The sequence below is a fragment of the Coregonus lavaretus genome (genome assembly GCF_964263955.1).
Source record: "Coregonus lavaretus genome assembly, chromosome: 13".
NCBI classification, from domain to species: domain Eukaryota; kingdom Metazoa; phylum Chordata; class Actinopteri; order Salmoniformes; family Salmonidae; genus Coregonus; species Coregonus lavaretus.
This window is the reverse complement of record NC_140000.1, coordinates 45,630,090-45,648,352: the sequence shown is the minus strand read 5'-3', so window position 1 is coordinate 45,648,352 and position 18,263 is coordinate 45,630,090. Positions and strand designations below refer to the sequence as shown.

The 18,263-nt window shown below is 41.7% G+C and overlaps 1 protein-coding gene across 2 annotated transcripts; it reads left to right on the top strand.

The window, feature by feature from the left end:
- Positions 1–6: 6 nt before the first annotated feature.
- th2 (tyrosine hydroxylase 2) lies at positions 7–18,245 on the top strand. 2 transcript variants are annotated; one of them, XR_014614147.1, is made up of 13 exons: positions 7–717; positions 858–1,035; positions 1,189–1,277; positions 1,433–1,500; positions 1,663–1,713; positions 1,860–2,005; positions 2,338–2,473; positions 2,636–2,705; positions 2,828–2,884; positions 3,113–3,208; positions 3,365–3,498; positions 7,970–8,187; positions 15,619–18,245. XR_014614147.1 is itself a non-coding variant. In XM_084175699.1 (12 exons), the coding sequence occupies exons 1-12, from the start codon at positions 490–492 to the stop codon at positions 8,127–8,129; spliced, it is 1,413 nt and encodes a 470-aa protein (XP_084031825.1). In that variant the 5' UTR covers positions 7–489; the 3' UTR covers positions 8,130–9,237. The 2 variants fall into 2 exon arrangements, 1 of the variants encoding a protein (XP_084031825.1); XM_084175699.1 differs by lacking the exon at positions 15,619–18,245 and having other exon boundaries at positions 7,970–9,237.
- Positions 18,246–18,263: the final 18 nt, after the last annotated feature.

The following is an 18,263-nucleotide window of genomic DNA, read 5'->3' as shown; positions in this document are numbered from 1 at the left end:
TTAGAGTCTGTCAACGTGCGTTTCAGCACCTTGGAGAGCATCTCAAGTCAGGGGAAAATAAATGTTTTGCACAATGACCTGTTGCACCTGCTACAAAGCAATGGAAAGAAACATATTTAGCCTAGAATAAACGTAAGTAAAACTATCAATATTCATCATCATATTTTGTAGGCTACAAAACGCAATTTTTTCAATATATTAGGCCTATAAGTGCTTCCATAAAACTATTTTTATTCCATTAAAAGGAGATTGGATGTTATGACGCATAACACCTAAAAATCAGACGTGTGCATTTGCGTAACTCATTTCCATAAAGAATTATGTGAGCACTGGTATATAAACCTGTCTCCCTCCTGATGGCAACGATTCAGACACCGCTGTGCCTCAGAGTCTCAGTATCCGAGAATAAGCCTATATAGACTATTCGATCAAACAAATCATAGCGACTCTGCAATATTCGACAGTCTACGACAAATCGTCATAAGTTCAATGAAGACGGAGAGTGTGGTGCAAAACATTCAGTTCGTCGGCAGAAAGCGAAGTCTGATCGAAGATGCCCGGAAAGAGCGCGCCAGCGGTTCATCGTCCCCTGGCCCATCGCGGTGCGGTGAAAACTTTGTGTTTGAGGAAAAGGAAGGAACGGTGACACTGAACATTCTTTTCGCACTCAGCCATGGGAAGAATGCAGGGTTCTTTAAAACTGGCAAAGTCTTTGAGGTAAGGAAAGCATGTTCATCATTATATATGAGTTGCAGATGGAGAGCTTCAATAAATCAGATCTACGGCATCGAATCAATATGATAAAATATAAATGTGTTTGCTTAAATATGATATTTATGTCTTTACCATGCATTCAGACGTTTGAAGCCAAGCTTCTGCATATTGAGAGCCGACCAGGGAGGAAGTCTAAGAACAGTGGTTGTGATGATCTGGAGTTCTTTATGAGGTGTGAAGTGCACAGCTCCGACACAAACATCTTCATCAACTCACTCAAGAGAGTCGCCGACGATGTACGCACCATCCCAGAGGAAAAAGGTTATAATAACATTATAATGAAATAATAATCATGTCTAATAATAGTAATGGTTTTATTGGTTTTATTATCGTTTAGAATACAATAACACCTAATCATTTAAATTGTGTGAAATAATTATGCTCTGCCATATTTTTCCTGTTTCCTTGTTTTAGTTCCCTGGTTCCCCAGAAAGATCAGAGATCTGGATAAATGCAACCTGTTGATAACGAAATATGATCCAGATATGGACCAGGATCATCCAGTAATTGTTTATGTTTTACCTTAGGCTACCATTTATATGACATTGATACAATATTTGTAAAATTCACTTGATTGTTAGAAATAATACTCAACTATCAAAAATGATTTAAAAAAAACAAAAAAATGTTATGGCTAACTAAATTACTCCCTTTTCAGGGATTCAGTGATCCAGAATACAGAAAAAGAAGGTGCTTCATTGCTGAACTTGCAGCGAATTACAAACAGTAAATTGATCCCATAATTTTCCCCTTTCAAAAAAGTTATTCCCATGTTGTCAGTCGCTCTTGGGTGCCAGCACTGCATCATTGGACCAAAGGCATGACATTGTAGTAATGCATTAGTAAAGGAATGATTGATGCATTGATGCATTGATCTCTGTTCCACAGGGGGGAACCATTACCCAGAGTGGAGTACACACCAGAGGAGGTGGCCACATGGTGAGAATAACAGCTCATGTATAGTATACAGGAGATGGACATCGACCACTAGTCTTCTTTCATAATGATAATAATCTGCAGTCAATATACCTGTGGAGTTCGAATGACAGTGTTCTAATGACTCTGCTGCTGCTGTCATTTAACAGGAGAGAGGTGTACCGGACCCTGAGGACCATCTACCCTGACCTGGCGTGCAGACAGTTCCTGGATGGGCTGCAGCAGCTGGAGAGGGAGTGTGGCTACGGAGAGGACAGTATCCCCCAGCTCCGGGAGGTCTCTGCCTTCCTCAAAGGTGAGGTGCAGCAGTCTATCTCTGCCTGAAGGACAGAGCAATGGCAGCACTATGACCAGCTTCAAGGGATAGAACAGACAACGACAGAGGCAAATCCGGCATGCCCATTACTTTCCATTGACTGAGTAATTCTGGTCAATGACTGTGCGCACCTTATAGATTGATTGTGCCTCGTTACTTTCATGTAGATTGGTTACAACAGTACCAATAACATTAGGGATTGTTCTCGTATTGCAGAAACAGTCACCGTGTATGAACATCAGCATGTATGCCACTGGTGAATATGTGTATGTCTGACAGTGGCACCTTGCTATGTGTTCTTGTTTGTCCAGAGAAGTCAGGCTTCCAGCTGCGTCCGGTGGCAGGGCTACTCTCCGCCAGAGACTTCCTAGCTAGCCTGGCCTTCAGACTGTTCCAGTGTACCCAGTACATCCGCCACGCCTCCGCACCCATGCACTCCCCCGAGCCGTAAGTCAATTGGTGTTATTGTCATAGTAGGATCACTTGAAATAATAAATGTGCGTCATGATAATCAGTTTACTAATTCATGTGTATCATGATAATGAGTCTAATCAATGGACATATTCATGTGCATCATGTATTCACTGCTTTTGCGCTTCTTTCCCTCAGAGATTGCTGTCACGAGTTACTTGGCCATATTCCTATGCTTGCAGACAAAGATTTTGCCCAGTTTTCCCAGGTAAAAACATTTAGACTTATAATATGGTTCATATAATGTTTGGGAGTAATAATACATTAATTATAATAATACATTAAACGTCTTATCATGGCGTAACACTCACAATTGTTTGTCATTTGCAGGAAATCGGCCTAGCCTCACTGGGCGCATCAGACGAGGATATTGAGAGACTCTCAACCGTAAGAGCTGACCTTTGAGCTTTCATTTCAAAATAAGCACTTACCAATTAAATGTAAAACATTAGATACTGCACTGAGGTTGGGTGTTGGACTGCAAATAATGGCCCTTTGCTGCCATCTAGTGGAAAATATAAAATACTGACCAATCTGATAATTTGACTGATGTGTTGTCAGGCGTGACATGGAGCCTTATCATTTCCTCATCACTTGTTGTCATTCCTCCGACAGTTGTACTGGTTCACGGTGGAGTTTGGACTTTGTAAGCAGAATGGAACTGTGAAGGCATACGGTGCCGGCCTCCTGTCCTCCTATGGAGAACTCATTGTGAGTAGGATTTTACATTGGTTCTCTGTAGCTTTGTACTGATAGAGGGGACTAATTCCTAATTTCTTATCTCTGTTTTCATATAACATGCCCCTAATCATTTCTGAAGGAGTCTAAAACGATAACTAATCACTTTTCTTATTTTCCATCTTTCAGTATGCTCTCTCTAACGAACCTGAGTACAAGCCATTCAACCCTGAGGAGACTGCAATCCAGCCTTACCAGGACCAGACTTTCCAACCTGTCTACTTTGTCTCAGAAAGCTTTGAGGATGCCAAGATTAAGATGAGGTACATCAATGCGTACAAGTGGTGTATGTCTATACAGTGGGGAAAAAAAGTATTTAGTCAGCCACCAATTGTGCAAGTTCTCCCACTTCAAAAGATGAGAGAGGCCTGTAATTTTCATCATAGGTACACGTCAACTATGACAGACAAATTAAGAAAAAAAAATCCAGATAAAAACATTGTAGGATTTTTAATGAATTTATTTGCAAATTATGGTGGAAAATAAGTATTTGGTCACCTACAAACAAGCAAGATTTCTGGCTCTCACAGACCTGTAACTTCTTCTTTAAGAGGCTCCTCTGTCCTCCACTCGTTACCTGTATTAATAGCACCTGTTTGAACTTGTTATCAGTATAAAAGACACCTGTCCACAACCTCAAACAGTCACACTCCAAACTCCACTATGGCCAAGACCAAAGAGCTGTCAAAGGACACCAGAAACAAAATTGTAGACCTGCACCAGGCTGGGAAGACTGAATCTGCAATAGGTGAGCAGCTTGGTTTGAAGAAATCAACTGTGGGAGCAATTATTAGGAAATGGAAGACATACAAGTCCACTGATAATCTCCCTCGATCTGGGGCTCCACGCAAGATCTCACCCCGTGGGGTCAAAATGATCACAAGAACGGTGAGCAAAAATCCCAGAACCACACAGGGGGACCTAGTGAATGACCTGCAGAGAGCTGGGACCAAAGTAACAAAGCCTACCATCAGTAACACACTACGCCGCCAGGGAATCAAATCCTGCAGTTCCAGACGTGTCCCCCTGCTTAAGCCAGTACATGTCCAGGCCCGTCTGAAGTTTGCTAGAGTGCATTTGGATGATCCAGAAGAGGATTGGGAGAATGTCATATGGTCAGATGAAACCAAAATAGAACTTTTTGGTAAAAACTCAACTCGTCGTGTTTGGAGGACAAAGAATGCTGAGTTGCATCCAAAGAACACCATACCTACTGTGAAGCATGGGGGTGTAAACATCATGCTTTGGGGCTGTTTTTCTGCAAAGAGACCAGGACGACTGATCCGTGTAAAGGAAAGAATGAATGGGGTCATGTATCGTGAGATTTTGAGTGAAAACCTCCTTCCATCAGCAAGGGCATTGAAGATGAAACGTGGCTGGGTCTTTCAGCATGACAATGATCCCAAACACACTGCCCGGGCAATGAAGGAGTGGCTTCGTAAGAAGCATTTCAAGGTCCTGGAGTGGCCTAGCCAGTCTCCAGATCTCAACCCCATAGAAAATCTTTGAGGGAGTTGAAAGTCCGTGTTGCCCAGCGACAGCCCCAAAACATCACTGCTCTACAGGAGATCTGCATGGAGGAATGGGCCAAAATAGTGTGTGAAAACCCTGTGAAGACTTACAGAAAACGTTTGACCTGTGTCATTGCCAACAAAGGGTATATAACAAAGTATTGAGAAACTTTTGTTATTGACCAAATACTTATTTTCCACCATCATTTGCAAATAAATTCATAAAAAATCCTACAATGTGATTTTCTGGATTTTTTTTTCTCATTTTGTCTGTCATAGTTGACGTGTACCTATGATGAAAATTACAGGCCTCTCTCATCTTTTTAAGTGGGAGAACTTGCACAATTGGTGGCTGACTAAATACTTTTTTTCCCCACTGTATGTGAGCACTTCAGTACGTCACATGAAATGTGTAAGATGTGGTGTATACCTTGGGTTTGAGTTGCTCTTGTCGCTCCTGGATGTAGTGCTGCACGGGTTTTGGAGAGGAGCCAGTGGGAACCTCAGGGGATCTGAGTGAGGACACAGAAGTAAATCAGACTGAAGGCAGCTGTTAAGGAGTTAGGGTTTAGAGAGGCTGCAAACCTGTACTCATAATTAGCATAATATGTTTTGTAATATATTAATGTCATCTGAATGAGCTGAGTATGGATGGACATAGAGAAGGGATGGGCAACTCCAGTCCTCTGGGGCCGGATTGGTGTCACACTTTTACCCCGTCCCTAGCACAAACAGCTGAATAAACTAATTGCATTCTAAACTGAAGATCATGGTTAGTTGATTATTGGAGTCAGGTGTGTTAGCTGGGGCTGGGGCAAAAGTGTGACACCAATCAGGCCCCTGAGGACTGGAGTTGCCCATCCCTGACAGAGTAAAACACATACAATTCAAAAGGCACTGTGTGTGTGTAAGTGTGTGTAACCCATCATTTTGAGAGAGATGAGATGACTTGAGGAGACAGTCGAGGTCCATACTTAAATTTAACCCATAAGAGTCTAAGCCCTGTCTAAGCCGATTTTTGGGATGTCTCATGGTCTGACAAACATCACTCTAGCTCTGTCACCTTTTACCGCAAATGCGGAAGTGTTACATAGGCGGATGCAGTGCATTGAGACACATCCAATGCAAAAACAGATCTCTCTAGCTTAAACTGACAGATTATTTTTATTATGCTAACTAGGGAGTTTTAAACAGGTTCTCCGGCCCAAAATGCATATTTCAGCCAATTAAAATAGTATATTTACTTGCACGTGACAGAACACTAAATTGTAGCTGGTCCCATCCGATAACATGGCACACATTAGCCCTATGCTAACCTCACCAGGTGGCACTGATTATATCCTGGCACAAGTTCTGCATCCGCCAATTAAAATTGTCGACGTGGTTGGACGTGTTCCAACACTTGTTCATGGAAGCGTCCTTACCATACCTCAGTCTAACAGCACGTTCTGATCATCAAAGCAAGTATCATGTGTATCTGACTTACTGGTCAAATTGCTCTCTGTGTAAAGAGCCAAGTCCACGTAATTGTCGTAGATTGTGGCAAGGGTTCGAATTTCACATGAGTTTCCCTCCCCCTTTGAAATGTAGATATACATGTACTGTATTAGTGTGTTGAAAAGGGACGCCTACAGCCAACAGCCTAGCAGACAAACATACTGCTATGGCCTAGTAATCATATTGCATAGGCCATTTACATGGACGTGTGCACTTACATTTAGGCCTACAATGTTTTATATGCATTTTTATATAATCATCAACTTTGTCACATATAAGTTATTTGAGCATTACAAAGTGTACAGTAGGATTGTAGTTTGCAATCTCATCATCATCCTACAGATGGCAGTATTAGTTATTTTAAAGAAGTTTATCACACTTGGCTGTCATTAGGATTCTTATGTAGGCTACACATACATGCAGGCCTACAACATTTTGCAGGCTGTGCATTATTATAATCATCCACTTGGTCAAATGCGTTTTGAATTGAGCATCAAGGACCGGCAGTGAACAGTTTTTCCTCAACAAAAAAAGCTCGATACAAGGGGGACTCGAACCCATGGTGAACTATCGATTTCAAGTCAACCGCTTTAGCAGTGTATGCCACCTAGAGGCTATGATGACAATGATAGTCTACATGCTATTTGACAAATCCATAAGGCTCTTCATTATTCTATACGATGTACGATAAACTTAAATGTTGTAAGGATCTCATATAATTTTTCCATAAAAGCACATGGATGTGTGTGAAACAGATAAACAAAAATTTGGGATTTTGTCATAAATGCGAAAACGTGAAAATGTTGTCTAACGTTAGTAGTAGCTAGTAGTGTAGTCAAGGATGCATCAATGCAATATTGGCACACAACATTTTGTTACAGACCAACAGAACAGCAAAGATTATGGATATACTGACAAGATACATGTCTCTCCGCCCTAAGAACGGGAGTCGTTGTCTACAAAGCGGCACGGCGGGCTGTCTAGCTCCCGCTTATCCTTTCTTTGGATTGGTGGATACATCTCATTATTGTAATCCTTATTTGAATATTCGATGAGGGTTATTGACATCAACCGCCTGTATTCAATTGAGAGAAATACTATGCTACAAGCCTCATGTTATGAATATGCATAGCCATTCTCGAGACAACTCCAATATAAAGTGTTTTTTTCTCAAAGTGGCCAGGATGTCACGTGTCCTACTTATATCAGTACACTCATAACAACTTAAACATTACATCACTTTTATTCGATCAAATAAACCTCACGTAGCAAGTAAGCCATTCATTTGTTCGTTGACCAAATTCGACACTCATTGACCTCCAAACCAAAAAATTCACGGCCCCTGCTGGAGGGAGAGATTTTCCACAGTTGGGTCTCTCTCTTCCTCTCTGACAAAAGTAAACCTTGAATTTGTAGGTTTAAAATATCCCTCTAGTGGCCAGGGTTGACCTATTTTAAGAAATGCCATTGGTTGGTGGATCTTTGATAGGCTGATGAAGAATTTGTGCCAGGATATAATCAGTGCCACCTGTTGAGGTTAGCATAGGGCTAACGTGTTCCATGTTATAGGATGGCACCAGCAACAATTTAGCTGTCATGTGCAAGTAAATCAAAGATTTTAATTGACTGATACGCATTTTGTGCCAGAGAACATGTTTAAAATTAAATGGTTGCTTATTCGCAAGTATGGACGCAATGTATTAAAACCTTATCGTTCTACCTGCAGGCGGTACTCGTCGTCCATTCAACGACCCTTCTCTGTCCGGTACGACCCATTCACCTGCAGCCTGGAGCTTCTGGACCAGCCCAGTAAGATCCAGCATGCCCTGGGCCAAATGAGAGACGACCTGAAGATACTACACAGTGCCCTGGAGAAACTGGGCTGAGGGCCTCAACACTGAGCCAGAGACTCAGGGAGTGAAACTGATACATACCCATGGAGAGGTGGGAAGGGGAAGCCATTTTGGGTCTTTAAAGGTGCCATCTGTGATTACTCTGTGTGGCCATGGGGCCAAATGCACAAAATACAGTAGTTCTATTTAAGACAATCAGTTGAATATCCACCTCTTCAATCCTGCTGGGCTAATACTTGCATTATTATTATTATTGTATTTTTTTAGAGACTAAACTAGATTTCACCTTTAAATGGATGCATGTGAAATACTGAATATATCTGAAAAATACCATTTATATTTACGTGCAAGATTCATTAATATACAAAGAAACTCAAAAGGGGTGATGATATTAATCAATAGTAATTTCGATCCGAATGTGCAAATTGTCCAAATAGATACGCAAGGTAGATGGATTATTTTAAATATGTTATTGGACCATAAACAGATATGGCTCATTAACCTTTACGGACCAAATAATGATGATCCACACTTCTTTGACAATATATATAATACATTATCAACCCTGCAAGCAATTCAAGACAATAGTATTATGGTGGGGGATTATAATGCTGTTTTAAATAGCTCAATGGACCGTAAAGGAAATCACACCACAAACAAACAATCACCCTCATACTCTTAAGGAAATTGTGAATGTCATGGATACATTAGAACTAGTAGATATACGGAGGCTTAAATATCCTGATCTAGTGAGATATACATGGCGGAGCCTCAATCAAGCTAGTTGTCTTGACTTCTTTCTTATGTCATTCTCATTGGCACCAAAAGTTTAAAAAGTGTTGATAGGGGACAGAATGTTTTTATCATAGGTACACTTAAACTGTGAGAGACGGAATCTAAAACAAAAATCCAGAAAATCACATTGTATGATTTTCAAGTAATTAATTTGTATTTTATTGCATGACATAAGTATTTGATCACCTACCAACCAGTAAGAATTCCGCCTCTCACAGACCTGTTAGTTTTACTTTAAGAAGCCCTCCTGTTCTCCACTCATTACCTGTATTAACTGCACCTGTTTGAACTCGTTACCTGTATAAAAGACACCTGTCCACACACTCAAACAGACTCCAACCTCTCCACAATGGCCAAGACTAGAGAGCTGTGTAAGGACATTAGGGATAAAATTGTAGACCTGCACAAGGCTGGGATGGGCTACAGGACAATAGGCAAGCAGCATGGTGAGAAGGCAACAACTGTTGGCGCAATTATTAGAAAATGGAAAAAGTTCAAGATGACGGTCAATCACCCTCGGTCTGGGGCTCCATGCAAGATCTCACCTCGTGGGGCATCAATGATCATGAGGAAGGTGAGGGATCAGCCCAGAACTACACGGCAGGACCTGGTCAATGACCTGAAGAGAGCTGGGACCACAGTCTCAAAGAAAACCATTAGTAACACACTACGCCATCATGGATTAAAATCCTGCAGCGCACGCAAGGTCCCCCTGCTCAAGCCAGCGCATGTCCAGGCCCGTCTGAAGTTTGCCAATGACCATCTGGATGATCCAGAGGAGGAATGGGAGAAGGTCATTTGGTCTAATTAAACAAAAATAGAGCTTTTTGTTCTAAACTCCACTCGCCGTGTTTGGAGGAAGAAGAAGGATGAGTACAACCCCAAGAACACCATCCCAACCGTGAAGCATGGAGGTGGAATCATCATTCTTTGGGGATGCTTTTCTGCAAAGGGGACAGGACGACTGCACCGTATTGAGGGGAGGATGGATGGGGCCATGTATCGCCAGATCTTGGCCACAACCTCCTTCCCTCAGTAAGAGCATTGAAGATGGGTCGTGGCTGGGTCTTCAAGCATGACAACGACCCGAAACACGCAGCCAGGGCAACTAAAGAGTGGCTCCGTAAGAAGCATCTCAAGGTCCTGGAGTGGCCTAGCCAGTCTCCAGACCTGAACCCAATAGAACATCTTTGGAGGGAGCTGAAAGTCCGTATTGCCCAGCGACAGCCCCGAAACCTGAAGGATCTGGAGAAGGTCTGTATGGAGGAGTGGGCCAAAATCCCTGCTGCAGTGTGTGCAAACCTGGTCAAGACCTACAGGAAACGTATGATCTCTGTAATTGCAAACACAGGTTTCTGTACCAAATATTAAGTTCTGCTTTTCTGATGTATCAAATACTTATGTCATGCAATAAAATGCAAATTAATTACTTAAAAATCATACAATGTGATTTTCTGGATTTTTGTTTTAGATTCCGTCTCTCACAGTACCTATGATTAAAAATTACAGACCTCTACATGCTTAGTAAGTAGGAAAACCTGCAAAATCGGCAGTGTATCAAATACTTGTTCTCCCCACTGTAGGTACAGCAAATCCCCTTATTGTATGGGACGCCTTTAAAATGTGCCTTTAGAGGCCATCCAATTCAGTACTCATCTCAAAAACAAAAGCAATTTAGGTCAAAAGAGTTTATACTAACAAAGGAAATAGGTCTAACAGAACAGATAGATGGCAATAAAAACTGTAACATAGAGGCTCATAATAAATTAGAGGAAAAACAAAAAGAAATGGAGAAACTTATTCAAGAAAGATCAAGTGTAATATATTATAAAAATAAAGCAAACTGGATGGAATATGGGGGAAAATGCACCAAATTATTTTTTTTATCTTCAACATAGGAATGCTACCAAATTTTTTTTCATGAAACTGGTTACAATTGACGGAGTCACCCATGATTCACCAAAAAAAAAGTATCATTGTAAAGTGGTTATCCCACTGGCTATAGGGTGAATGCACCAATTTGTAGTCGCTCTGGATAAGAGCGTCTGCTAAATGACGTAAATGTGCCCTTGAGCAAGGCACTTAACCCTAATTGCTCCTGTAAGTCGCTCTGGATAAGAGCGTCTGCTAAATGACTAAAATGTAAATGTAAATGTAAATTATATTTTGAAGGAGGAAACAAAGTACTTTAAGCATATGTTTTCGTTTCAGTCGCCTCCATCTCCTCTAGCTGAAGATAATTGTAGCGATTTTTTTTCTATTGATAATATAAAATTAACAGCCATACAGAAAGACTCATGTGAATGTGAAATTACAGAGGAGGAACTTCTTGATGCAATTAAATACTTTAAGTCCGGGATAACTCCAGGGTTGGATGGCATACCAGTCGAGGTATACCAAACCTTTTTTGATATACTAAGAGGACCGTTATTAGCATGTTTTAACTACTCCTATGTAAATGGTAGATTATCAGACACTCAAGAAGAGGGTCTGATTTCATTATTACTGAAACAGGATACAAGTGGAAAATATAAAGATCCAGTCCATAAAAAAAAATTGGAGGCCCCTTACACTTCAGTGTTGTGATGCAAAAATTCTAGCAAAATGTATAGCGCATAGAATTAAAAAGGTATTGTCGGACATTATTCATTTTAATCAGACAGGTTTTTTACATGGAAGATACAATGGAGATAATATAAGGCAAGTACTGGAAACAATAGAACACTATGGAAAATCTGGGAAACCAGGCCTGCTATTCATAGCAGACTTCGAAAAGTCATTTGATAAAGTACGACTGGGGTTTATATATAAATGCCTGGAGCATTTCAATTTAGGAGAATCTCTTATAAAATGGGTAAAAATCATGTATAGTAACCCTAGGTGTAAAATAGTAAATAATGGCTATTTCTCAGAGTTTTAAACTGTCAAGAGGAGTGAAACAAGGTTGTCCACTATCGGCATATCTATTTATTATGGCCATTGAGATGTTAGCTATTAAAATCAGATCCAACAATAATATCAAGGGATTAGAAATCCAGGGCTTAAAAACAAAGGTGTCATTGTACGCTGATGATTCATGTTTTCTTTTAAATCCACAACTACAGTGGGGAAACAAAGTATTTAGTCAGCCACCAATTGTGCAAGTTCTCCCACTTAAAAAGATGAGAGAGGCCTGTAATTTTCATCATAGGTACACGTCAACTATGACAGACAAAATGAGGAAAAAAAATCCAGAAAATCACATTGTAGGATTTTTAATGAATTTATTTGCAAATTATGGTGGAAAATAAGTATTTGGTCAATAACAAGAGGGTCTGACACAGGTCAAACGTTTTCTGTAAGTCTTCACAAGGTTTTCACACACTGTTGCTGGTATTTTGGCCCATTCCTCCATGCAGATCTCCTCTAGAGCAGTGATGTTTTGGGGCTGTCGCTGGGCAACACGGACTTTCAACTCCCTCCAAAGATTTTCTATGGGGTTGAGATCTGGAGACTGGCTAGGCCACTCCAGGACCTTGAAATGCTTCTTACGAAGCCACTCCTTCATTGCCCGGGTGGTGTGTTTGGGATCATTGTCATGCTAAAAGACCCAGCCACGTTTCATCTTCAATGCCCTTGCTGATGGAAGGAGTTTTCACTCAAAATCTCACAATACATGGCCCCATTCATTCTTTCCTTTACACGGATCAGTCGTCCTGGTCCCTTTGCAGAAAAACAGCCCCAAAGCATGATGTTTCCACCCCCATGCTTCACAGTAGGTATGGTGTTCTTTGGATGCAACTCAGCATTCTTTGTCCTCCAAACACGACGAGTTGAGTTTTTACCAAAAAGTTATATTTTGGTTTCATCTGACCATATGACATTCTCCCAATCCTCTTCTGGATCATCCAAAAGCAAACTTCAGACGGGCCTGGACATGTACTGGCTTAAGCAGGGGGACACGTCTGGCACTGCAGGATTTGTGTCCCTGGTGGCGTAGTGTGTTACTGATGGTAGGCTTTGTTACTTTGGTCCCAGCTCTCTGCAGGTCATTCACTAGGTCCCCCCGTGTGGTTCTAGGATTTTTGCTCACTGTTCTTGTGATCATTTTGACCCCACGGGGTGAGATCTTGCGTGGAGCCCCAGATCGAGGGAGATTATCAGTGGTCTTGTATGTCTTCCATTTCCTAATAATTGCTCCCACAGTTGATTTCTTTAAACCAAGCTGCTTACCTATTGCAGATTCAGTCTTCCCAGCCTGGTGCAGGTCTACAATTTTGTTTCTCGTGTCCTTTGACAGCTCTTTGGTCTTGGCCATAGTGGAGTTTGGAGTGTGACTGTTTGAGGTTGTGGACAGGTGTCTTTTATACTGATAACAAGTTCAAACCGGTGCCATTAATACAGGTAACGAGTGGAGGACAGAGGAGCCTCTTAAAGAAGAAGTTACAGGTCTGTGAGAGCCAGAAATCTTGCTTGTTTGTAGGTGACCAAATACTTATTTTCCACCATAATTTACCAGTTTCATTTAAGGACCAAAGGATTGTTAAAGCTTGGTCACAAATGGATCTTCCAAATGGACAATGACCCCAAGCATACTTCCAAAGTTGTAGCAAAATGGCTTAAGGACAACATAGTCAAGGTATTGGAGTGGCCATCACAAAGCCCTGACCTCAATCCTGTAGAAAATTTGTGGGCGGAACTGAAAAAGCGTGTGTGAGCAAGGAGGCCTACAAACCTGACTCAGTTACACCAGCTCTGTCAGGAGGAATGGGCCAAAAATCACCCAACTTATTGTGGGAAGCTTGTGGAAGGCTACCTGAAACGTTTGACCCAAGTTAAACAATTTAAAGGCAATGCTACCAAATATTAATTGAGTGTATACAAACTTCTGACCCACTGGGAATGTGATGAAATAAATCATTCTCTCTACTATTATTCTGACATTTCCCATTCTTAAAATAAAAGTGGTGATCCTAACTGACCTAAGACAGGGAATTTTTACTAGGATTAAATGTCAGGAATTGTGAAAAACTGAGCTTAAATGTATTTGGCTAAGGTGTATGTAAACTTCAACTGTATGTATATATATATATATATATATATATATATAAAAAACATGGGGGATTGGAAGTGATGCAGACAATTACATTGATGGAAGTTACAATCTATCTGATCTACCCCATAAAAAAACAAAACAGTCATTATTATTTCCTTGTAGGGTGTATGTATTGATATGATATGTATTGATATGTACAGTGATGTTATACATGTATTGTGAGGAGAATGTACAAAGTAATACATATATTTAGTTTTTCGGTCCAATCACAAAGGGCATAGAAGAGAGAGAGATGGGCGTAGGAAATGTAGACGGTAAATATCTCCGAGAATGTTTATCTAAGTAGAGAGATTACAGAGAAAAACTTTAGAATGCATGTGTAAAATAGTGAAAAGAAAGAGAATGTGAAAAAGCCCAATATGGAGGGAGCTCAAGGAGGGAGACAAGAAAGGATCAGATTTCTGTGTATTTGTGTTTGAGAGAGCGAGAAAGAGACAGAGAGAGCAAAAGAGAGCGAGAAGGAACATGAACGAGAACGTCAAAGAGGGTGGAAGTACTACAATATAAGCCCATGTGCCTCTGCCTCCCATTCCAAACCAACTGTTTCCATTTAGAAAATTCTTGGAACCCATTTGTCTTCACGTGTTATTAAGTAAAGGGAAGAAGCTAATTATGAATGATTTAAATATCATGTTTCCTCAGCTGGCTACTGTCAGAGCCAGCACTGAGGCCCAGTGGATCTAGAGCTGGACCCGGTCATACAGACCTCACAGTAGAACACTACACGATCAGTAGGGCTTCACAACTGGCATGATAAACTCTCTCCATCTCCTCTCTCCTTCTCTCTCTACCTGTGACATGATTCAGCCTTTAGGGATCAAGGGGTGATGGATGCCTTCTTTCTGTATCAGTGACAATGTGTCTGCACCAGAGTTCACCCATATTCACTTTCAAAGCCAGAATGCAAATCAGTCCGTAGATCTACTCAGACTGTAAAACATCATGATGTACACAGTGGCTGTGAAAGCCTCCGACCACCTTGAGTGGGAGGTCTTCCTGTTCAATTATTCCAGTGTAAATCAAACATGGTTCACCCTACTCACAGAGAAACTCAACCTCTCCAGTGCATAATATTGATCTACTATAACTCTTGACTTGAGTGCAGCAGTGCACACATCCACTTCCTTAACCAAATTCGAACACTTAATAATTTCTCGTATCTCAGCTTACACCCCCCCCCCGCCCCCCGAAAACCGACCACTGGTATCCAAATCTGCTGAGTCCCCCAAACACAAAATGGGTTGCCATGACGATAAGATAACCACTACTGGTTCCAAACAAAATTGTGCCTCACATACTAACCACAAATTCCCCAATGATGCACAGTATCATCCTGCCTTCAGAACTTAAGTGTTTCCTAATGTCATGGACCATCGTTACCTTGGCACGCTAGCCTTCCCCAGACTCAAAAGGATGGGTCATCGGGTGCACAGTCCTCACTGAAGATGAAGCACAGATCATGGACTGTCTTTTGCCGCATTCATAAACAAAAAAATGCTGCTAAATCCAATGATTAGTGCAGAGACACTTAAAATTATATGATTACCATAATTATCAAATTTACATTTTGTGTACTGAGTGTTCTAATGATTTATCGTAGTCACATTTAGTCTGTATTGTAATGTTTTGCAGACTTCTCTCTCAACTGCCCTCATCCAGATCAACATATTTCCACTTCAGGCTGGTTTTACATCATGTAGGCCTAAGAAAATCCCCAGATGAAAGGAAAGTATTTTTTACCTCAAAGAAAACCTCTAATCTCTTCCTTTGTTTTCTCTCATCTAATACTGCTCATTATTAGCATTTGTTCTCTTTTTCTTGAGCCCCTGGCTTCGCATGTGTGGGTTGGGGTGGAATTAGCTGAAGGCCTCATCTTGTCTGAAGTGGTGGAGGGGATTACAGAGAGAGAGGTGGAGAGTTCACACCTGTCTGATCTCTCTTTGATTCCTCTGCGTTTGTTATTACATTACAACTGGAGATTAAGATGGAAGCCAAGTCGGCCTAACCAGGAAAGCCTTCCTGACCTATGAGAAATAGCTCTTTCATGGTTATCTTACTGTTCAACTTCAAACCAAGAATCTCCTTGTTCAAACAAACAAACAAAAAAAGATTAAGGGTCATTAGAATGACCTAATATGGATACTTTAATACTGCAAAGTTGTTGAAGGGTTCAAGCTCAGTTTACACTTGATTTAACTTGCCAAAAATTACATGGTATGTCAAAGAAGGTAACAAAGCAGTCTCGGAAATCCAAGACCTAGGGCAGCAACAGTACTAGGTCTGGGATGAATGACAGATTCTCTTGGTTGTTCCGTGAGGGTCCTCTTCAGACAGACAACTCTCCCAACAAATCACGAGGCAGACACGTCGTGATTCGAAACCAACATTTGCAGGCAAAACCTTTGCTGTGGTTTTAGTGAAGGAAGTTGATGCAAACTAGCCACTAGCAAAAATGCACTCATTAAAAATAACCTGTGATCTCCAACTTGCCAGCTACTATTATGTGTCCTGGGGATGTTTACGATAGGGCAAGAAGCATATAAGGCAGTGATTTAAAAAAGCTGGATGTACCAACGCCACCCTTTCCTCTATGCCAAACTGACGTTGTATACGTACAGGTATGTTAAGATGGATCATTGGTATATTGTGGGAGGCAAGCAGTCTGTCTAGAGTAGGGATGGGTAACTCCAGTCCTCGGGGGCCTGATTGGTCTCACCTTTGCCCCAGCCCCAGCTAACACACCTGACTCCAATAATCAACTAATTGTGATTTTCAGTTTAGAATGCAATTAGTTTAATCACCTGTTTTTTCTTGGGATCTGGAAAAAGTGTGACACCACTCCGGCCCCCGAGGACTGGAGTTGCCCATCCCTGGACTAGAGACTAGTAACAGACCACCAGGTGGGGGTCTTGAGTCACTTTGATTCTGGGAGACACTATTGATCGAGAGATTCACGACTCACATTTCTCACAAAAATCTCTATGCACTTTGCAATTCTAATTCACACTAAGAGGATATTATAGCCTTTGGAAAATGTTCAGTGGTGTGTGCATAGAGAGAGGTGGCGGTGTCTTGCTCGCCGACATTGATTTCTCGGTGTTTCACGCAGCTCCTCCAGCACCACTTGCGTCCAACACTGCAAATGTACGGCTCCAACCACATTGGACTTGTTCAAACAAAGAGAGTGGACCAGGAGAGCGGTAGCATGTTATGATTGCGGATGGTGGTCAGTGCGTACGCTCCAAGAAACATACGGGCCTGCCTAGCGGGATTGAAAGAGCGGAGGCCTCTCCTCCCCTATACCTGCCTCACTCTGTCGTGCAGAAACACAGCTGCACAATAAAACCCACTGTTTCAGCCCTTACACATACATTAAATGGAGTAAAATAAACTGTTCTGTGTTATTCCCTGTAGACACACACACACACACACAACTCCATCCAAAGGGCTGTCCATCTGTGGAAACAAGTGATTAGCTGTCACGAAAAATGATTCATGATCAGATTTAATGCGTGCCCTCTTGTAGTTATAATGCAGTAAGTAAGTGCTATTCTCACACATGGACCATCCAATAGGATACAATGAGCCCTTGTTTCTAATAGAGAACTCTGCTTCTGTTGGCGTATGGTCCAATGTCTCCCATGCTCCATCTCAGCATCACTGATCGTCCCCACCCACTACGACTATGAGATGTGTGGCTCTTGTGTTTTCTCCCTCTTCTCTGGAGAGACAAATCACTCATCCCCTCTGCCAGCTAGTAGTATCTGACCTAAAAAGACCTCTACTCCCAGTTTCCTGCGCATCTCTTCCAAAACAACTTTTCAAAACCTTTTTCCTCTCTCTCTCTCTAGTTTCCTCCCCTTGTCTTAATCTCAGGGTTTACCCAATAGCAGGAGCAGGGCCTGGCTGCCTGCATTAGGCCTTCCCAGGCCTCACTCTGCAGGTGGAATAGGACCTATGAGGGTGGGGATGGCTGTGTGTGTGTGTGCGTGAGACAGAGAGAATGTGTATGGGTGAGTGTGTGTCTGTTTTACAGAGAGAGAGTGAGCACCTGTAGAGGGATTGTGGTGTTGATCGGTAGAGTAGAGTGCTGGCAGCACTGAGCTCACGCATTCCTGTGACCTGCAGCTCACCCTGAGGCGCTTGGCAGAACATCATAACAGACTAGCACTGATACGCTTCTGAGAAAGACAAAACCAGCCCCGCTTTTCACAGAAGCCAAGTTCGACCCTTCTGTTTGTCTGGGTATGACCTGAAGGGGCGGTCAGTTGTCGGAC